This window comes from Anomaloglossus baeobatrachus, chromosome 6 (genome assembly GCF_048569485.1).
Source record: "Anomaloglossus baeobatrachus isolate aAnoBae1 chromosome 6, aAnoBae1.hap1, whole genome shotgun sequence".
NCBI classification, from domain to species: Eukaryota; Metazoa; Chordata; class Amphibia; order Anura; family Aromobatidae; genus Anomaloglossus; species Anomaloglossus baeobatrachus.
The window spans coordinates 67,048,772-67,071,663 of NC_134358.1; the positions used below are offsets into that span (position 1 = coordinate 67,048,772).

The 22,892-nt window shown below is 49.6% G+C and overlaps 1 protein-coding gene across 1 annotated transcript in view; it reads right to left on the minus strand.

The window, feature by feature from the left end:
• Positions 1 to 680: 680 nt before the first annotated feature.
• The window catches only part of LOC142243814 (uncharacterized), a 35,195-nt gene continuing 12,983 nt past the window's right edge, over positions 681 to 22,892 (minus strand). Inside the window, exon 3 of the mRNA XM_075316019.1 lies at positions 681 to 710. Coding sequence (XP_075172134.1) covers positions 681 to 710 — 30 coding nt within the window. The remainder of the gene's footprint in view (positions 711 to 22,892) is intronic.

The window sequence follows — 22,892 nt, forward strand, 5'->3', positions numbered from 1 at the left end:
TATTTTGCCAAAGAGTCTAAAACTTGCGCTTGACCTAGGGCCCTGTGCCCCATGTGTGCTCCAGTCCCAGCGGTATCTTCGGCACCCGTGCTGGCGACCTCTCTCCTGTGCCCCCGGGGTCACCGTTACATGGACCCAGCTCAGGCACATCTGCACACCTCTACTGTGTGCTACTTTCTCCCACTCACTACTGACTACTGACTGACCCCCTCCCACCAGGCTGGCTATACCCAGGGATTCATTCCCATGGCGACAATCCCCTTACATGGTTAACCCTTTCTGCCCAGTGTGGAGTGAAGAACTAGGATTTTGGTCGTGTTTAGATGGAATCGGCACTGGTACTCCAAGTGCCAGGGGTAGGTCCTGCATCCCCAGGAGGATGCAGTTCCCTGTAGTGCCCTGAGGGTCTCAGGGGCGCTACACATTTTCTTTCACCCATTTTTTAACCCCAAAAAAACCCCTGCAGGTACGACGTTATCTACAACGACATTTCATGATGATCCTCGGCTCTGCTACATCCAGAGGTTGCAGAGAGCAGTGACATTAGAAAACGTGACAAGTCACTGAGTCATCCAGAACATATTGAGAGCAACGATGGATCCGCCGGCTGTAAGAAGTGGTGTGGTGAACACCTCATCCTTCGAGGTACCAAACTGGTTGTACCTAAGACCTTGCGCAGCTTAGTCATACAGATAGCACATGAAGGTCATCTGGGAATTGTTGGCACAAAAAAATTAGTCAGAGAAAAAGTGTGGTTCCCAAATATGGATCAATTAGTGGAAGAGAAGATTAAACACTGCTCCACCTGTCAACTATTTACTCCATGATCAAATTTAGAGCCATTGCAAATGTCTCCGCTACCCACTGCTGTCTGAGAGGAAGTGGCAGTCGACATATATATGGACCATTACCCAATGGCCAATACATTCTAGTAACAATTGATGAATATTCTAGATACCCTGTCATTTCATTTGTCTCTTCAACATCTGCTACTAGTGTCATACCAGAACGGGATGACATATTCTCAGCATATGGCATTCCAAGAGTGGTCAAAACAGACAATGGACCTCCATTCAATGGACATTTGTTCACACAATTTGCTGAATACTTGGGCTTCAGTCACAGGAAAATCACACCTTGCTGGCCGCAAGCCAAGGGAATCGTAGAATGTTTTATGCGCACTATGGGAAAACGAATCAAGGCAGCTAGTCTGGAGGACACCTCACTAAAACAGTCATTATACAAATTCATGCGCAATTACCGCAATACGCCACATTCTACTACCAATGCTGCTCCAGCTCATTTAATGTTCGCCAGAACTCTGTGTATACGTATCCCTGACGTGACCAGCCATCCCCTACCAAGTGACTCCTCTGTAAGATCAACAGATTTCTCTAGCAAACAAGCAATGAAACATTATGCAGACAAAAGGCGAATGGCACAGCCAAGTGCTATCAAAAGAGCTGATGTCATTGTTGTGCATCAAAGACCAACCAACAAGACCTCAGCTGTATATAGTCCTGCAAAATATAATGTCACTGAAAGAAAAGGCAGCATGGCCACGGCTGAGCGGGATGGACACTCCATAACTCGAAATACTTCACATTTTAAAATCCTACCGCAAAACAATGGTAACGAACTTAAGCTGCCTTTGCACACTACGACATCGCAGGTGCGATGTCGGTGGGGTCAAATTGAAAATGACGCACTTCCGGCATCGCATGCGACATCGAAGTGTGTAAAGGCTCGATGATACGATTAATGAGCGCAAAAGCGTCGTAATCGTATCATCGGTGCAGCGTCGGCGTAATCCATAATTACGCTGACGCGACAGTCCGATGTTGTTCCTCGCTCCTGTGGCAGCACACATCGCTGTGTGTGAAACCGCAGGAGCGAGGAACATCTCCTACCGGCGTCACTGCGGCTTCCGTAGGATATGCGGAAGGAAGGAGGTGGGCGGGATGTTTACATCCCGCTCATCTCCGCCCCTCTGCTCCTATTGGCCGCCTGCCGTGTGACGTCGCAGTGACGCTGCACGACCCGCCCCCTTAACAAGGAGGCGGGTCGCCGGCCAGAGCGACGGTCGCAGGACAGGTGAGTCCATGTGAAGCTGCCGTAGCGATAATGTTCGCTACGGCAGCTATCACAAGGATATCGCTGCTGTGACGGGGGCGGGGACTATCGCGCTCGGCATCGCAGCATCGGCCTGCGATGTCGCAGCATGCAAAGTGCCCCTAAGTCTGGTGGAAGATTTGGTACTAGACAGTGGAGAGGAACATCAGGAAGTAACGAATTCATCAACAATAGACACCCCCGCTGAGCCCAGACGTTATCCAAGACGAGAAAGAAGGGCGCCATCGAGGCTTATTGAAGAGGTGTAATTGTTTTTCCTGATTTGAATTGACCAAATAAGGCAGAATGGACTTTCTTTCTTGGACGCTTTTCACGTCGTTGCATTGTTTTTTTCTTCTTCTAGGTTGTTAAAAAAAAAAAAAAAAAGGGGGGCATGATGTAACGTACAATGATTATATCTGTCTCTTTAAGAAAACCAAGGTCTGGTGAATTGTGGGTAGGAACAGGAAGGGGAGGTGAAAAAGGAAGTCTAGTTTCAGTTTAGACCATGCTGATGAAACGGTTATGCTGTATGCTGGAGAGGGAAGGAGAAGAATAAAGTACAGTTAGAATGTACTCTCGTGGATTCCTTATACCGTGTGGACATTACAGTGAGCACCAGAATTCACAGTTGATGGTTCCTACGGTAGCCTCTGTCTGAGCCATCAACTGTGACTTCAGGTGAACTCGCTGCCGGATTGCCTGATTGCTCTGCCGCCGTGAATTTGTTAACTGCAAATAAAATTTGGGGGGAAAATTGGGCAAAGTCATCAAATTAGAATTTATAAAAGATCCTCTCTACCTGTGGGGTTTGGAAACTATCTTATCTTAACAACAAGTTATTACAATCTGGAAACTCAGTTCATACCTAACTACTTGGACAGTCATCGTGGGTGAATATGGTGAAGGCATCTGTTGTTTAGGTGTTTACATCTGGATACTTGCAATTAAATACTTAATACAGCAAAGTATTTAACACGCAAAGGATAATAGATTTTCAGACGTCTACAAACCCTTCATAAAGAAATATCAGCGCATATTTTATCTCTATGATAAACAAGTCATGGAGACCAATATGTAGTCATTAAACTCGTTCTATATCAGGACACATATTTTTTTTGCTATTTATGCAGTGTGCATGATTATTCCCTCCACTGGTTATACTTGTAAAAACTGCATAGTCGTGACTTTAGAAGACCCAATGGGCTCCAGAATTTACATAAGTCCATTTCATGCACTTTCATTCTGAACATGAAATCAAGCAGCTTTTATGAAAAGAATCACCACAGGAGCAGGTGTCCAATCAATGGAGATACAGTTGGCGAGGAAAGAACAAAGAAAAGAATCTTGTGATACATTTAGATATAAAAATTAAACCTGGGCTGTTAGATTTTAGAAATTCTTTTTTGCAAAATATGATAAAATTATGAATAATAGAGGATAGTACTTTAAGTATAATATGATAGACATCATTTAAGATCTTAAGGCTCTAACCCAAAAATGTTGGGTGCTGTGAGTTTGTGGGCACATCTGTTGGGTTCCACGGTCACCTTTGGTTACCTGATTCCACTTTAATGCATTATAAAAAAAATGTTAATTCTGGTCACTTGACAATTATTATAACGATGGTGGTACAAGAAAGGGGTGCCAGCTTGCTCTTGATCTTCAGCCATAGGCATAGTGATTGCCAAGGCTTATAATCGTAATGGACAGCCTTGATACTGATTAACGGGAACCTGTCACCAGATTTGGGGTCTATAAACTGCAGCCACCACCACCGGGCTCTTATATACAGCATTCTAACATGCTGTATATAAGAGCCCAGGCTGCTGTGTAGAACAAAAAAATGATTTTATAATACTCACCTAAGGGGCAGTACAGTGCAGACTGGTGGAATGGGTGACTCCGTTCTCCGGTACTGACGCCTCCTCTTTTGGCGATCTTTGTCCTCCTTCTCCTGAAGCCTGGGTGCATGACGTGTCCTAAGTCATCCACACTCACCGGCATTGAGGTCCTGCGCAGACGCACTTTGATCTGCCCTGAGCAGGGCAGATCAAAGTATTGTAGTGCGCCTGCACAGGACCTCAATGCCGTCCTGTATGCATGACGTAGGACACGTCATGCACCCAGGCTTCAGAAGAAGGAGGACAAAGATTGCCAAAAGAGGAGGCGCCGCAACGGAGACACCCATCTGCACCAAACCGACTGTTTAGGTGAGTATTATAAAGTCATTTTTACGTTCTATATAGCGGCCTGGGCTCTTATATACAGCATGTTAAAATACTGTATATAAGAGCCCACTGGTGGTGGCCACAGCTTATAGTCACCAAATTTGGTGACAGATTCCCTTTAAGGGTCTTATTCACTCCAAGTAGTGCTTATGTTTTTTACTGTTTGGTTTTTTTACATCATTGTAAATCATTGATAATCTTATGTTTTGTAATAAAAAAAATAAAATAGGATAAAAAATACATTAAATGTACTTTAACATAAACAAAATTTCATGAACAAAAAAATAAATATTATTTTAATAAAACCAAGTTTTTAAAAATCCTAAAATACAAACAAACAAAAAGATACTTAATTACTACAGATGAGAGGATCAATGCTCAGCGGATCGAGTTTGAGTTGAATTTCCTTAATTTCACAGTGCAAACATTTGAGATTTGAGTCAGGGTTTACAATTTAAAAAAATCTTGCCCAACATCATTTAACACACTACTAAAGCATCAAAGATCTGACAAATCTCTTTTTGTATGGCCTTGTGGCTTCCCCTGCAGCTATGACATCTAGTAGATTATCACACGGTTATCTCCCCACCGGAGTCTTCTGCTTCGATCACCAGGCGACGCCATGTTCCTGCAGTGGATAGTGCTAGTGATGGGAGAGGAATCAATACCAGCGGCGCTGGTGGGTGCAGGCTCCGCTCATCCACTGGGCTGGGTTTCCTTGGGATCTACAGTACCACTGGCTGACTGTAGGTGGCATATGTCTTCCAACTGAAGTTACCATCATTCAGCTACAACCAATGGGAAGACACCACACCCCTTTTATTTCCCCTCCTTTCTGCTGACCACTGCCAGAGATAGTTCTTTATTCCTGGTTCCTGTCCCGCCATGTTCTGTTTAGTGATTCTGGTGTTCTGACTTCAGCTTGTTTCCTGACTACCCTCCTGCCTGCTGTTTTTGTACCTCGCTGCCTGATCCAGATTTGACCACTACTTTTTTTTCTGATTATTTCCTTACCTGCGTGATTTAGTCTCTGTTTTGTATCTCCCGTTTCGACCCTGCCTGGATACTACTCTCACTCTACCACTGGTAGTGATCTCCAGGGCCCTGTGTAATTCCAAATCCCTGTATAGGGGTTAAAGGGTTTCAGGTTCTCGGGGTCCTGCTTTGTGAGTGGCTTTCCTCTAGCCTGTCCATAACAGCCAGTCTGAGTCTGTGGATCCAGGCAGGCGTTACACACACCTTGTACAGTGGTGGTCAGTACTAAGGTCATCACACATCAGTGGCTCCCAGTGGAGCCCAGTTTGTTCAGCAGAGTCGTTCTCCATCTCCAAATGAACTGGGAAAGTGTTTCTATCCTGTAGAGTGTAAGTTCTTATGGTCAGCAGTGTCCTCTCTCTCCTGTAGAGTGTAAGCTCGTATGGTTAGCGAGGTCCTCTCTCTCCTGTAGAGTGTAAGCTCTTATGACCAGCTAGATCCTCTATCTCTCTCCTGTAGAGTATAAGCTCTTATGGTCAGTGGGGTCCTCTCTCTCCTGAGGAGTTTATGGTCTTATGGTCAGCAGGGTAGTCTCTCTCTCTTCTGTAGAGTGTAAGCTCTTAGGGTTAGTGGGTGCTCTCTCTCTCTCCTGTACAGTGTAAGCTCTTAACCTCAACAAGGTTCTCTCTCTTGTAGAGTGTAAGCTCTTATGGTCAGCAGTGTCCTCTCTATCTCCAGTAAAGTGTAAGCTCCTATGCTCAGCGATGTCCTTTCTCTCCCCCCGTAGAGTGAAAGCTCTTATGTTCAGTGGTATTCTCACTCTCTCTTGTAGAGTGTAAGCTCTTATGCTCAGTGAGGTCCTCTCTCTTTCCTGTAGATTGTAAGCTCTTATGGTGAGTGGGGTGCTCTCTCTTGCTCCTGTCGAGTGAAAGCTCTGATGATCAGCGGGGTCCTCTCTCTCCTGTGGAGTGAAAGCTCTTATGGTCAGTATGGTCCTCTCTCTCTCTCTTTTTCTCTCTCTCTTCCTCTCCTGTGGAGTGTAAGCTCTAATGATCAGTGGGGTCCTCTCTCCTGTACAGTGTAAGCTCCTATGGTCAGAAGTGCCCTCTTACTCTCCTGTAGAGTGTAAACTGTTATGATCAGCGGGGTCTTCTCTCTCTCCTGTAGAGTGTAAGCTCTTATGATCAATAGGGTCATCTCTCTCTCTCTCTATTGTAGAGTGTAAGCTCGTATGCTCAGCGAGATCCTCTCGCTCACCTGTAGAGTGTAAGCTCTTAGGGGTACTTTACACTCCGCAACATCGCTAGCGAGTGCTAGTGATGTCGAGCGCGATAGCACCCGCCCCCGTCATATGTGCGTATTTGGTGATCGCTGCCGTAGTGAACATTATCGCTATGGCAATGTCACACGCACATACTTTGTCAGCGACGTCGCTGTGACCGCCGAACAATCCCTCCCTCAAGGGGGAGGTGCGTTCGGCGTCATAGCGACGTCACTGTGGTGTCACTAAGCAACCGGCCAATAGAAGCGGAGGGGCGGAGATGAGCGGGACGTAACATCCCGCCCACTTCCTTCCTTACGCATTGCCGGTGGATGCAGGTAAGGAGATGTTTATCGTTCCTGCGGTGTCACACGTGTGATGCCGCAGGAACGACGAACAACATCGTACCTGTGGCAGCAGTGATATTAAGGAAATGAACAACTTGTCAACGAGCAATGATTTTTCACGTTTTTGTGATCGTTGATCGTCGCTCATTTGTGTCACACGCTGCGATGTCGCTACCGGCGCCGGATGTGCGTCACTAACGACGTGACCCCGACGATATATCGGTAGCAATGTCGCAGCGTGTAAAGTACCCTTTATGGTCAGTGGAGTTCTCTCTTTCTCTCTCTTGCATTACAAGCACTAAGCTCTTAGGCTATGTGTGCACGTTGCGTACTAGCCCTGCAGAAATTTCTGCAGTGATCTGAAGAGCACACGCGCGCTTCAAATCGCTGCAGAAAATGTCCGTAGAGAAGAAAAAAAAAAAAAGCCGATTCCATGCGCTCTGCCTGCAGCTCCTGCCATAGACAGAGCAGGAGCTGCCGGCAAAGCGCACGGAAGAAGTGACATGTCATTTCTTAGAACGCAGCGCTTCGGGCAGCAGCCGAAGCGCTGCGCTCTAAGACGGCACGTGCGCACGGCCCCTGCACAATCTCCATAGACTGTGCAGGGGACGCAGGACGCATGCAGTTACGCTGCGCTACAAAGCGCAGCGTAACTGCATGTATTTACGCAACGTGCACACACAGCCTAATGTTCAGTGGGTTTTTAGCTCATTCTCATTTCTCCTCTGTGTGTAAAATCTGAGCAAGTACAAGCTTTCCAGTAGTGAGATTCTTGCAAATTTTTTTGGGCACAAATCACATTTTGTGAAAATTTTAGCAAAATCCCCTAATATGAATTTCAAAAGATACGCTCATCATTGATGACAATGGTAATCTTAACATCCCTTCCCCCAAATAATAAATAAATAAATGCAAAAAATAAAGAATTGTGACTTTAAAATGAGCCGGTCAGGTGTTTTTGTTGTCCTGAGAGCAGGATATGACAAAATGAGGCAAACTGAGCTCTGTAACATTGGTTTCTATAATATGATTTAGAGCTGGATTTCTGAATAACAAAAAAGCATAGTTAATCCTAACAGGAGTCCCGGCAAATTCTATGAAAGCCTCATATAAACCTTTGCTGGCTGTCAGTCGAACCACTGTTTTATAGGAACATTGCTAGAAAATAAATAATGGTTTATGAAGGATAATTTTTGGACTAAAAGGGACTACATGTTTTCAAATGGAAAATTGTATGTAACCAGAACACAGAAAACTGATGAATACTTGAGTACGAATATCTTTGACCTTGTTATATTATCGTATTATAACTGTCATGGCTGTCTCTTGGCATTTGAAACTTGTGACAGATTCAGGGCTTGGAAGCCATTGCCATGCTCACCCATGTGGTTAAATATAGGTTCCTTTCCTTTGGGAAGGAGAGGGTTAGTATTAGTATTCCTTACCTGCAAGCATTCTCATTACCATCTCAGGTGTTTCCAGTTTCGAACATTCTCAGTCCCTATATATGCTCTTTGCTCCCAATAGAGGGTGCCGGTTATTAACTCTCATTTGGATGCTTGCCCTGAAGTTGGAAGGAGCTGATGCAAACCTCTCTGCAAGTTGCTGTGTAGACTGTAGTCTTGGTGTTGGTGTATTTCCCCTGTTTTCTTTCCCTTGTGTTGTTTTAGTGCAGCGATGGGGCTAGCATCCCTTACCTGTCTACTCAATAGCCAGGACTATTGTAGCGTCACTCAGGGCTTCAGGTTCCTGCTCGGCACGACAGGTGATGAACCTGTATAGGGACTGGCTAGGAGTGCAGGGTACAGTTGCAGGTAAGTGGAGGAGGTGTCCATATTCCCTCTCACTAGCGGTAGGGTCCACCATTGTTGAAGTGTCTCTGGTCTACCACTTTGTTGTGTGTTATGCCCTACACCATATTTTCCTGTCACAACCATGACAATGACAAATGAATATTTTTTGACCTTTAAAGAATGAGGCTTTCAGATTTCTGAATGTCCACAAACATTTTTACTCTTTGGAAGGCAACATTATGTGGACAGGTTCATATCATGGAAAAAATGTTACACGTATTTCATATTTCTTATCTGGACTTCCCGGTGCCATGGGTTTGAACATGGATGATCCTCATTCAGTGAATTCCATGATTACCTCCAGTCAATCCTTTTGTGCCGCCCCTGCAGCGGTCGAGCCACTCGGATCGGGGGGGGTGATTGTTCGTGGCTCGAGGTTCTCCGGGGGCTAAGGGCCACTCTCCAAATGAAGAAGGGGGTATTTACAGGGGAGGTATATACAGTTTGTAACTGGGAACACCGCCGCTGCCGTTGGGAGTACCCGGGGTGATGGAAGGTGGCAGCTAGGTGACGTGACCCTCCACGGGTAGGGGGTGACCCTGGGACTCAGGATTGTGGTGCGGGGTGCAGGGGAGGCACATGCTTGCTGATTGCAGGGATCAATTGGTACTCACTCAGCAAATAAGCAGACGGTGACAACAGGTTGAACCAAAGCTCTGACTGCCGCTGTATCCTGGTGAGAGCTCGTCCGGGTCCCGTCCCCTGCAGTCCTGTTTAGTGGTTTGTGGCCTCTCTCCTGGCACCAACAATTTAGATGTTCTCTTGTGGCCCGTCAGCCTGGAGCTTTCCGGGCCCCACTCCCCACTGTGGCTAAGTAAGGAGTCTGCTCTCAGGAGCTCACACTTGGGTTTTTAGTGGGTCCTTATGTGGAAAGCCCTATCCCCTCGTTGCACTAATGCTTCCAATTTTTAAGCTGGTGGGAACAGTCCATAGAGATCCTGTCCTCCGCAGGTTAATTGCCGGGTTGCATACAGCTTCTCCCGAACCTAGGGTCCATGTACCTCGTCGTGCCTTCGGCCTCAGACCAATGACTAGACCCAGGCTGCTGACCGTCCACCAAGACCGGTCCCAGCGCCTAGCCTCAATCCCCTGCGACAGGGGGTCCGACTCCTTCAGGTCCAAACCACTGCCTGCGACCCAGGATTCTCCTCCTCGGAGAGCTCCAACTTCCAGCTTCCTCTCACTTCCCTCCCCTGGAGCCAACTCCTCTCTTGGGAGCTGCTTCTCCCAGCTCCTCACTCACTGGGAGCTACTTCTGTTTTGCCTGTCAGCTCTGCTCTGTGCTCCACTTCCTCCCTCACTGACTTCCCCCCTCCCACCACTCTGCCTGACCCCTAGGTGGACTGCCCTATTCTGCTTAAGCAGCCCACTGGTGTGCCTGGCAGGTGTGGTGCAGGGTGTCACTTGGATTTGTGAATTCTGGTGGAGGCAGTACTGCAGGTTAGGTTCCCAGAACCAAGGGGGTTTGAGCCCTGCACGGGGAGAGAAAGATTGTGCAGAACCCTGTGATGACCTGAGTAGTCCAGGGCGTCACACTTTCCTATTGGCTTAAATCGCATTTGGATTATGGGTGAACTTCAAAAGAATTTTAGATCTCATACTTAGCACTGATGAGGGGCAATCATCCCGAAACACTATGTCTGCAAATTAAGGTTCTGATCTAGCATAATACCTAAGTCATATGAAAAGGCTTGTTAAAGGGGCACTGTTACGAACCGGCGCCGCCATAGCCGCAAGCAGCCTGTTGCGGTTCCTGTTGCGCCCAGGCGCCGTTCTTGGCCGTGCCTCGGGTCGTCCAGTTGGCTGCTCCTTCCACCACGTCTAAGTGTGGAGAGGCGGCTAGTGCGCATGCGTGCGACGATTTACCCCAGCCAGAGTCTAAGCCCGGTGTTTTGCCTAGTGAGCATGCTCAGCCTGATTGTGTTATGTCTGAGACTAAGTCCTCAGTTCAGGCTACTGAGCATGCTCCCACAATTAACCCTAACAGCCTCTTTGCACAGGTACTTGGACTTCGTGCTGTGTCTAAGTTCTGGGATGTGCCTACTGAGCATGCTCAAACTGATGGTCTGCTTTCTGAGCCTGTTGCTCAGGCTACTGAGCATGCTCAGGCTCTTAGTGCATCAGAGGTTAGGTCCGGTAAGGACCTCACTGAGCATGTCCGTGAGGTGGGGCAGGCCCTGATAGGGCAGAGGGTGTCAGGTGTCCTGATGATGTGGCAACTCCGGACTGGCTCGCAGAGGCCCGCCCCTATGATCTGGCACCTCACCATTGGTCGTCAGACGATGACTGGTGAAGTGTTTGGGGCGTGGCTGCCATGAGGTCATCAATGATGTGGCGGTTCCGGACAGGTCGCATGTGACGTCACTGATGACATGGCACTCTGCTATTGGACCTTGGTGGTTCCACTCTGGGTTTGGGGCGGACCCAGGTTATAAAAGGGGCTGGAGACAACATGGAGGGCGCAGTCTTCATTTAGAGTTCTTGGTGGCATAAGCCTTGTTGGAAGCGGTAGGTAGGGCTAGGCGAACGGTGCCTGTCACGCCAAGATTCGTGGCTCAGCACATGAGGGTCAGGCGCCGTGCTTCCTTGCTACCGTTCCTGTTGTGCTAGAGCAGTCCAGTGGCGTTAACTGGGCTGCGGTTGCTGCGTCACCTGTTCAGTTGTGCCTCCTACGCACACGGACAGAATACCTGTTGCGTCACCTGTCCGAGAGTGCCCTCTACGCACACGGACAGTGTACCTGCTGCGCCACCTGTCCGGTTGTGCCCTCTATGCGTACGGACAGCGCACCCCAGAACCCCTGTGAAGTTAACAGGGTGTTCCTGGATTGGGTGTGTGAACCCTATTATCCTCCTCGGCTTCCCAGTCAAATGCTACTGGTGTGACTACCTGGTCTGACGTGTCCTTTACACATGTGGCCAGTCGAGTGGTGGCCAGAAACGCTAATCAGAGGACCGCTCGGCCTGACGTGTCTTACACACGTGGCCGACAAGGCGCTGTCGCAGCAGTCTTCTCGGTCAACGCTAACTGGTTACCATCCGGCCTGACATGTTCCTACACACGTGGTCGGAGTACCGTCCGCTTCACCGAAACGCTAACTGGGTTGTCGTCTGGTCTGACGTGTCCCTACAAACGTGACCAGGTTCCTTGAGTTATCGCAGAGCTATCCAGCTCTATAGTCTCCGCCTAACCCACAGGGTGCCAGCAGCTCAATTACCATCTGGAGCACGGTGGGCCCCGACTGGCGATTGGAATATATACCCCTGGTCCTAATCTGCCCGTCCCCCCGTAACAGGCACTTTTGACTTTTAGGATTGCTACCGCCAATAGGTGGCACTAAAGTTCATCTCCTTTCTCCCTGAAGAGACAATTTGAATATTTCCCAAAGGAGCATTGTGGCTTAAAGTCTCCTCACTGGTAGCCAGGTTTTTCAGTCTCCGCAAGGAGAAAAAATTTCCCCTTAGAGTTACCGAAAAGGCACCAAAATTCATAGTTTCACCAACAACGTGGTGCCATTCATAAGAACATTGTCTTCCTGTATGTCAGGGGGACCTTTGGCACCAGGACTCCTGTACAACTGACCGCATTAAATATACTCCTGGCAGCTCCATAAATGACTCTGGTGTGACGCCCTGGGCAAGCCAGGGGTCACAGGTCATCACACCACCACACCCTACATCCCAGTTAGGATCACCAAGGCTACTAAAATCCTTGTTGCCTTCCTCCAGGGGCTGATGTTCACACCAGGGGGTGGGCCAGGCGGTTGCCTCCACCCACCGAGGAGTACACAGCCCTGGAGGCGGGAGAAACCAGGCAGATAGAGAAAGGAGGAGGAAGTGGAAAGAACAGAGTCAGCTCAGGGGAGCGAAGGAGTAAACAGCTAAGTGAAAGTGAAGTGGTAGTGGAGCAAAGAAGAAAAGGAGCAAAAGTGAGCGTAGGAAGACCTGAAGTTAGTCCAGCTAAGTGCAGGACAGGTCAGCAAGGTCAGCAACAGCGGTGATCGTCTGGAGGGGGACTGCTCGGAGGTTGCTGGAAGGACCGCGGACGGGTAGTGGCCCGGCGGTCTGGATCAGTATACGAAGGACAGTCAGCACCAGGGCAGGGGCCTCTCGGACCCCGGCAAGGCTAGGAGTCGCCATAATTTGCCGAATCCGTCAGTGAAGGGGACGTCGATCCCCCAACAACCAAGTCCCGACTGAAGGCAAAAGTCCAACCATTAAGGAGAAACACCGCCACTGCCAGGGCACCAGTTCCTCAGGGCCAGCGTCTGCGGGCAAAAGAGGGCTCCTCCGGCCCATATCCAAGCCGGGAGCGGGTTACCGGTGGGAACCCATCGCTACCAACAGAGAAACACTAGGTGCAGGTCAAAGGGACATCACCGTTACCTACTGGGAGAGCAAGTGCAGCCGTCCGTGGGAACCGTCTTTCCAGCCATGTGGTTTACCGTAAAACTGTGTCAACGTCTCAGGCTGAGTGAGTACCACAGTGCCGCAAGGCACAGCGCAGCCCCCGCGTCCCTGCGCCCACCAGGCCCTGCACCTTCCACACCATCACTGGGCCCCGGGATCACCAACCCCTACCCACGGACGGGCAACACAACACCTGGCTGCTCCGCATCACCACTCCCGGGATCCACATATTGAGCAGCGGTGGTGCTACAAATCACCACAACCGTGGGTGGCGTCACGGACAATAAACAATCCCCACACCCAACAACCCCCTTTCACTCACGGGCGAGGAGCGCCGCTAGAGTCCCCGGGATCCGGCCCACCGCTCGAGCCACCGAGCAGCAGCAGGCCGCAGCAGCCGCGGTAGCCGAACCCGAGCAGCAGTGGGAGAGCGCGGCGTCCCCTCCTCCGCCCGCGACACTGGCATTGGACTAAAATTCCATCTTCCTGTATAATTTCCATTATTTGGTATGCTAATGTGTTTTTTTTTACATGTTCCTTTATAAGCTGTATGGACTGATCTGGTGACTAAGAGCTGTGGAAAAGCTCTGTGCCACATGGGATGCCACCTCTCCAGTTGTGAAATTGTACGTGTTAATATTGTGAAATTGAAACCTCTATAAGATACAACAGCTTAGAGGTGAAGCATTAGGATAAATAAGGAGAAAACAATTGCATATCATGTAATAATAATCGTCTATTATAATGAAATTGCACACTTCTCCCGAAAAAGCATTATTTGAAAAATTGGTCATCAAGAGCTTCACAGATTGAGACTGAGAACTAGATATCCATGTGTAAAGCTATGCATGGTCAGGAATGGTACAATGGGAAGATGTGCGGTCGTAATTTTAGCTTTGTAATATGGCCTGGAAATCAATGAATTTGGCCTTGTTGGATGACAGTTGGATACTTCCTCACTATGCGAGCCGTAATGATTGGTGAAGTACGATAGCCTAGAATTTAGGATGGAAAATGTCCTGATATCCAACACAACCACAATTTGACAAGATTAACAATAATTTTAATATGAAATAGCGCATGTGCTCAGAACGTAGACCTCAACCACATCAAATAAACTTGATATGTGTTAAAACATAGGCTTTGAGCACATAATTTACAGAATTGGCAAGTAACGAGCATGGCTGATAGAGAACTGGTATGAGTACAATAACCAGCCAATGCTTCATTTCTTGTATTTGTCGGTGAGGCAAGTAACTGACCCAGAATTAATCTTTTGCAAATTTTTTGCAAATCACAGGTGCTCCAACTGGCCTGCAAATATGTGTGTCACAATCTTAGGCTTCCTATGACTCTTTGCAACCCCTTGTAACTCTTCAATAAAAAAATACACTTAGCTCCCGTGACATGTCTGATTGGCTCCAGGACCTCCCGGTAATCAGGTGATGCGTTCACCTGACAACATCATCTGATCGTTTAACTCCAGCAGTGAAAAGCCGGACGTTTTTTTACCGCCCAACTTTTAAACAATCAGATGATGAATCAGCTGATCGTTCATAAAAGTCGGCCGGCTTTTTACCGCGCAGCCGGTTTAAACGATCAGATGATGCTTACCGGCGGATCCTGGAGCCGATCGGACGTGTCCCAGGAGTCTGCAGTGAGGTGAGTATAGTTTTTTTTTCTACTGATGCATCAGCTAATAGTTTAAATGGCTTTTAAAGAACCAGGTGATTTGTCATCTGATTTAGGTCCTTGAACCTGACACATCATCTGATTGGTTTGCCTTCAGGCAAACTCATTAGATGATATTGGATTTGGAATGGACAACGTGGGACCCTCGACCCAGGACTACAGCGGAGGGGGGTTCTTTAGTTCAATAAAGATGGAGTCACTAATTGTGTTGTGTTTTATTTCTAATAAAAATATTTTTCTCTGTGTTGTTGTTTTTTTTTTTCATCTTTACGAGAAATTCATAGTGGCCATGTCTAATATTGGCATGACACCATGAATTTTGGGCTTAGGGCCAGCTGATAATACATAGGTCTGGCCAAATGAATCCAAACAAGTTTCTGGCCTATAAGGCCTACTGCAGCAGCAGCTTATCTTCACTTTCTCCTCACTGGGGACTCTCCTAGTCTCTTCCTAGTCCTTGCCCTTTTTATCAGCTACACTCCTCCCTGCAATTAACCATTTTCTACCCAGAAGGTACCAGGGAAGCAATCACTACAACCTTGCTATCTAGTGGCCGCACCAAATATAATACAGTATTTGTCAGACATAATACAATACATTTGTTTACACAGTCGTGGATATAAACAAAATAGGGCTCATGTGCAAGAACAAAATATGGGCCTTTTATAGTCTGATAGCGCATCATAATGCACAATTCGACCTGCTTTGGCCTTGCCCCATACCTCTTGTGCCCCTGTGTGGCTGCACAGGTAACTCCAATGGTATGTCAACCCCTGAATTTGGACATTTGAAGTATTCCTATCAGAATGTTCTTGTTTGTTTGTCTATATGGATTGTTCTTTTTCTAAGCTTTTACATGTGTGTCCTGAAGCTAGAACCTGTCATTATTTCACTATCATCATGCATTTCATCCTATTAAGAGTCTTCAGGTAATGTTTGTTGATGGCAAGCTAGAAATTACAGTAATATGCCTGCCATTTGGATTTGCTCCCTAATGTATGCTGTTGCCCATAGTTGTGTATGTTTATGTACCGCCCCGAGGCTCGGCCGGCTGCCGAGCCAATCGGATCTGTGCTCGTCGGTGGGTGGCTCGAGCTCCTCACGAACCCAGGGGTCACGTCGCTCTGAAAGGGGGTTGGCGCTACGCGTAGGGACTTCAGTGGGGAGGTCCACGGCCGGAGCCGCGGTTGTTTGTAGGGGGATTTGAGTTCGTGACGCCACCCACGGGTTGTGGTGAATGGATGGACTAGGCTCCCGGGGACGGTGTTGTGCAGCTTGGTGTTGACCCCCTCCGTGGGTAGGGGAATGATGGTCCCGGGGGCCCAAGGGAGGTGCTGAGGCGGGGGATTGGATGCGTGCTGGCATGTCGGTGCGGTGCGGCGCGGTGCGCGGCCCGAAGGCACTGTTGTACTCACTATTACAAACACGCTGGAGCCTCTGGTAAACCAAACAAGATGGTGAACGGTGCCCGCAGCCGGCTGCAGTTTTCCCCTTATCAGGTTGGTGGTTTCCGCCTTTATCCTGCACCTTACTTATGTAGAAAACGTCGACTCCTATGCCCGAGCAACGGTAGTCCGCTCCCCGGCTTGGTATGTGCCGGGAGAGCCCTCTTTGTCCGCAGACGCTGGCCCCTCGGGTCTCTATGCCTGGGCGGTGGCGTTACCCTAATACTTGGGCTGTTGTCTTCAGTCGGGTCTTAGGTGGGATAGGTCCTTAAATCCAGTCATCAATCAGTTAATTTGACTCAGCCCGGTTGTTTTGGGGTCTTATACTGGGTCTGAGTAACCCTCCTGGTGCTCCGGTTTCCAATCAGTTCCCTGGTTCGGTACCGGCGGGCCACCGCCCATCCCCGGTCCCTACGGTTCCACCGGCTGTAATCCCAGCTCCTGCAGGCGGCCACCACCATCTGCCTCCCCGCCTGGCTCCGCCCCCCTGGTGTGAACATCAAACCCGGAGGGTGGTGACAAGGGTTTTGTAGTTTGGCTGCTGTCACCTTACTAAGGGGGGGGCGTGTGTGTGTGGGACTACCTGTGACAACCTGGCTAGTCCAAGGCATCACATTTATATACAGTAAATGTAATATTTCAATCAAAGCACCACTCCAACAGTTTTCTATTTTATTTTCACTGGCGTGGGGCATCTAACAAAAGGTCCATGACCCCAGTATTATATTTTTCTGCTGGCATCTTCACATTTTACTGGAGCCACTCCCGTCCCATTGCCCCGTCTTGTGACTGCAAATTCTGACTGCCAGAACTCAGACGTTACACCCCAAGTAGAGATGAGCGGACCTGTGGAAGATCGGGTTCGTCAGGTTCAATCGGACTTTAGATAAAGCTCGGTTCCAGAACTAAACCCCTTTGGAAGTCACTGGTTAGGCAGTTCAGCTCTCCACCTACATACAGCCAACCATAAACAGCACTTCTGAGGAGGGAGGGCAAGTTTTGGGGTTTTTTTGGGACACACTACATCCGAAAACATTGTTTTTACCCAAGTAAGAACCATTCAGACACTGCAAAGAGCTTGCACTGGACCAAGCACCAAGCCTACCCGAGCACCCCGATTTTTGATAGAGTGGTTAGAATACATACCACACTTGAACTCCGAACTCGGTCACTGATTTTTTTGAAAAGTCCGTGTCCGGTACGAACCCCGAACTTTACAGTTTGGGTTCACTTATCTTTAGTGACAAGCAGTCAGTGCTGTGGTAAGATTAAAAAAAATCTGCTGGGGTGGTGCCACGAGGACTTTTTCATTTAACTATGATCTTTGTTCCCTAGACAGCAATGTAGCTTAGTGGTTCTCCTTGTGAAGAGTGGGGTGACCTTCAGGCTGGGGGTCCTCTGCACTCTTGCTCCATTAAAGCTATGTTTCTGTGACTTGCCTCGGCTGGGGTGTGTAGCACTTACTGCAGCCGTCAGAGTCATCTCTATCACCCCAATGCTGGTCCCCGTTGGAGACATAGCAGGGCCGCACATGACACACAGAGTCTTTCTCATATAACAATCAACAGGAATAGTGTCATGCCGGCATACCAGGGATGCCGGCGTCCCTCTGTACCTTGTGCAGTGTACCTGCGTCCCTCTTCTCTGCCACCGCGTATAAGTGTAGTCCCCTGCTGTGTTTGCCGGTGGATGCCCACATGATGGTCGGCTCTGCTTCCACCTAGGCTGCAGGTGGGGTTTCCTGCTCTCCAGCCTAGGGGCTGCGCGCACACTTCCTCATCTTTTATAGGGAGATGTGCGCACCTTGCTAAGGTGTCCCCAGCCTATTGCTGGGAGGCACCAGCTATTTAAGGCTCCTCCCAATGATAGGAGAGGCAGAGCATTTCATATCATTTTGTTTGTGTTTTTTTTTGTATGTGTTCCTGAAGGGCTGGGGTCTTCTGTTCCTGAGTCCAGTATATTGGCTATCCCACTGGACTCCAGCCTGGTCCTGTGTCCTGTATTTGTGTTCCTGCCGAGTGATGTACCCTGATATCCTGCAGTGTGATGTACCCTGATATCCTGCTGTGTTACCTGTTATCCTGCCGTGTGATGTATCCGAAGTCCTTCCATGTCCTGTGACTAAAGTCGTGTTTTATATAACCTGAAGTCTGGATGTACTTGCTGTGCCAACATCACTCTGCTGTGGTCCACACCCGTACCTGCACTGCCCTGTTGCGGTCCATGCTTGCTGTACCCGATGTCTGGTGTCTGATAACCTCTGCCCGATGTCTGGAGCCTGACCCGATGTCCATGCCCTATGCCTGTGGACCAATGCCTAACGTCCTACTCCTGGTGTCTCATGCCTGATGTCTGGAGGTGCTTACCTTGCTCGATCCTGTTCAGGTCACTGCTCTGTGTTTTGCTTCTGTGTCGCCCCGGGCTATGGGGTACTCGGTCCTGGGCCGTGTATGTATGGACATGCTGTGTCACGGTTGTATAATGGCTGATGCCCGGTTCCGTGACCCTGGGGACGCTTTTTAAAAGGGGGATATATACAGGGGAGTGAACTGCCGCTGCACAGTCTGTTACCTCTGGGGCTGATGGTGGTGGCAGCCTGGATGGTAAGCACTCCGCAAGTAGGGCTGGGCCCCAGGGAGTGAATGTAGGGTCCGGCGCAGAAAGAAGGAAGACCACACGATTGGGATGAGTGCAACTTCTGGAAACTCACAGTGATGTTGAGCTGTGGCCTTGAGGACGGCTAGTTCGGACCCCTGGTCCCTTTTGTCCCAGTGTCGGTGTGGTGACCTGATAGTCTCTTTCCCTGGCACCTCTCACTTGCTAGTGGGACCCCGTAGCTTGGAGAGTTTCTGGTTCCCTTACTGTCTTTTGGCAGTCTCTCATTCGTGCGTCAGGAAGTGCGAACCCTGTAGGGTCTGTGTTCTGTTCCGGTCCCTGGCTCAATCTTTACTGCTGGTGCCCACGGATTCTTGGGTCAGTGAGGTCCATGAAGGTCCCCTCACTGTGCAGGTATTTTTCAAGTTGCCTGAAGCTGTTGTGACGCCCCTGGACTATCGGGTCGTCACAGGGTATTGCACAACCTGCCCTCCCGTGCAGTCTCTACCTCCTTCTTGGTTTTAGGTCCCTAACCATATAGTGTTGCCTACATCAGATAATCAATTCCTAGATACACCCTACACCACACCCACCAGACACACCAGTGGACGGCTTGAGTGGAATAGAGTCGCCCACCTGGGGGGTTGGAGAGGGAAAGTGAGGAGTGTCAAAAAGAGAGAGTAGACTGAGTAGTGGAAGTGAGAGGAGGTCGGGAGCAGGGCTCCTGGAAAACTTTCTAGGTTCCCGACGGTAGTCTGGGCCTAGAGGAGTCGGACCCCCAGTCGCAGGGGATCGTGGCAAGGGGCACAGATCTGTCGAGGAGGACAGCCGGCAGCCTTGCACCATCACCGGTCCGGGACCAAGGCACGACAGGGTACGTGGACGCTAGGTCGGGGAGTAGCTTCAGGCAACCCAATAATTTACCCAAGGAGAACGGAGCCTTCAAGATTTGTTCCCAACCGCTCCAAAATAGGAACACTAGCGCAACGAGGGGGATAGGACTTTCCATCCAAAATGGTCCAGAAAATCCCAAGCGTGAGCCCTGAGAGCAAGCTCCCACACTTAGTCATAGTGGGGAGTGGGACCTGGCAAGTTTCACACTACCGGGAACACCAGAGAAATAAACTTAGTGCCAGGAGGCAGGTCACGGATCACCAGGCAACACCATTGGGGATGGGACCCGAACTAGCTCCCCTCAGCGGCAGCGGTGTCCAGAGACTTGTTTTACCAGTTGTCGGTGTCTGCTTAATGGACTGAGTGAGTACCAGAGTGACCCCCTGTGCCCCATGGCAAACCCCCCAAACACTGAGTCCCGGGGATTCTCTCCCCTACCCGTGGAGGGTTACAACACCTTGCTGCCCCACTTCATCACCCTGGGTACTCTCAGCGGCAGTGGCGGTACTTCCCAAATTACCGTACACCATGAGTGGTGCTACAAACTGTTTAATATCCCTTGTAATCCCTGGCTATCACTCTCCTTGGCACCTGGGTCACTGTTACATGACTCCCTCTGGAGACACGTCCGTCCCCTTCAACTGTCACTACCGGACTCCTCTGTCTCAGTGGCCGTCTGTGTCTGTTTGTCTCCTCCCACCGGGTTGCTTTCTAGTGGAATGGACTGGCTCCGCCTCTTGGTGGCCATCCATTGCGTCAAGGACTAGTCAGTCATCCCTAATTGGTAGTGGGAAACTGGGGATGTTTTGTGTTTTGTTGGTACAGGTACTGGGCTTCCAGGTCCCTGGGGGTAGGCTCTGCATCTTGGTCAGGATGCAGTAACAAGTAGTGCCCTGAGGGGTTCAGGGGTGCTACACTTCCCCAGTCCGGTGGTCATTCTGGCCCGCTCAGCTGCCACAGTCCCGGTCTCTTCCCCTGGGAGTGGCACCTGGTGTCCCGCCTTGCAGCGGGCGCTTAGTCAAGCCCCTCCATCTGTTAAAGGGTAAGTTCGGGTTCCCCCTGTGGTCTAGTGGGTCGACTCTTCTCTCGGACACTCGCCTCCTTCCTGGATCTGCTGGCGGTGAGGTTGTGACAAACCGTTTTAATCTTGGTACAAGTTGATCAGGACGAACATGGCCTTGAACTTTCTGCTACCGCTGTTTCCTGGGGGTACTCTTGCTTATAGCCGTTGCTCTGGGTATAAGCCTTCCAGCAGCCAAAAGTACTCTGTAATTCTTCCCTGTTACCTATCTTTGTGGGAACAGTGTTCCAAACATGACCCCGGACAGCGCTCTAGCTCCTGACCAGTACAAAGATCCTCCAGCACTTTACCCAATGTCCTACCGATCCTGGGACGCTCTCTAGACTGATCATTGAGGCAAGCCTTAAGGCGGTGTTACACGCATCGATATATCGTGCAATCGTATGAGCGATCGCACCCGCCCCCGTCGTTTGTGCGTCGCGGGCAATTCATTGTCTGAGGCTCACAATGTCGTTAACCCCCGTCACACGTACATACCTCCCTAACGACGTCGCTGTGGGCGGCGAACATCCTCTTCCTGAGGCCTCTGCCACACTCATGTGAAATTCACGCACGTGCCGAGAGACACGTATTTCCCCTGCGTGTTGCGTGCATGTAAGTACGTGTCTCTGGTACGTGCGGGCCACGTGTGTTCTACGTGTGCTATCTGCGATAGCACACGTAGAACCAGTAGTTTACATACTCACCTGGTCCTTCCTGCTGTCCGTGGTGCTGATCCTCGGTCTCCAGCCCTCCCGTCTCCCCGCTACTGCTGCTGCTGCCAGGCAGTGAAGCGAATATTCAATGAGAATAATGAGCGGAGGTCTGCAGCAAGAGGCAGCAGCGGCAGAGACAGGAGGGCTGGAGAAGGTGAGTTAATGTTTTGTTTTTTTTTCACTGACACGTGTGTTTTCTCCGGCATGTCACACGGGACCGCATCCACACTACACCCGTGTGGTACGGGTGCGGGCCGTGTGACACCCGTGCTGCGGGAGAAAACACTGACATGTCAGCGCTTTGAAAAACGCACACACGTACAAACGCACAGGGACACATGTTCCGTTTGGTTTTACGTGTGTGCCTGCTACAATAGGGTAGCATTGCTTAACGTGTCTCCGTGCCACCAGTACGTGTAAAAAATGACAAACACGTGCCGGCGGCACGGATGTGTGTCGCAGGCCTGAAGGGGGAGGGACGTTCGGCATCACAGCGACGTCACACAGTGGCCGCCAAATAGAAGCGGAGGGGCGGAGATGAGCGGACGTAACATCCCGCCCACCTCCTTCTTTCCTCTTTGCCAGCGGGATGCAGGTAAGCTTTGTTCATCGTTCCCAGGGTGTCACACGCAGCGATGTGTGCTGCCACGGGAACGACGAACAACCTGCGCGCAGAAGGAGGAACGACATTATGAAAATGAACGACGTGTCAACGAGCAACGATAAGGTGAGTATTTTTGCTCGTTAACAGTCGTTCGTAGGTGTCACACGCTACGACATCGCTAACGATGCCGGATGTGCATCACGAATTCCGTGACCCCGGCGATATATCGTTAGATATATCGTAGCGTGTGACGGGGCCTTAAGGCTCTGGACACAAGGGAGGCTTCCTCCCAGTTCATAGACAGGCCAAAGCTACAAAGCCCTGTCTGTATGTTGGAGCCACTCTGCAGAACTTCCCTCAGTTTCTGACCTGTCTGCCTAACCAGACCTCGGCTCCTCCCTCTGTCTCTAAGGCCCCTTTCACATTGCGTTTCACTGGCTCCGTTGGGGCATACGTCCAAAATCCCGCCCCTCCCCTCACAAAACGTGTTTCGGACGTAGGCGCCGACAGGGTCATTGAGTATAATGGAGCAGACAGAGCAAGCGTATGCTCTGTCTTGCACCATTTTCGGGTGTATATGCTTTCTGCAGGCGGATGTCCAGACGTAGCAGACTACATTCAGGTGTCCGTCTGCAAAAGAGTATATACCCGAAAATGGTGCAAGACAGATCATACACTTGCTCTGTCTCCTCCATTAT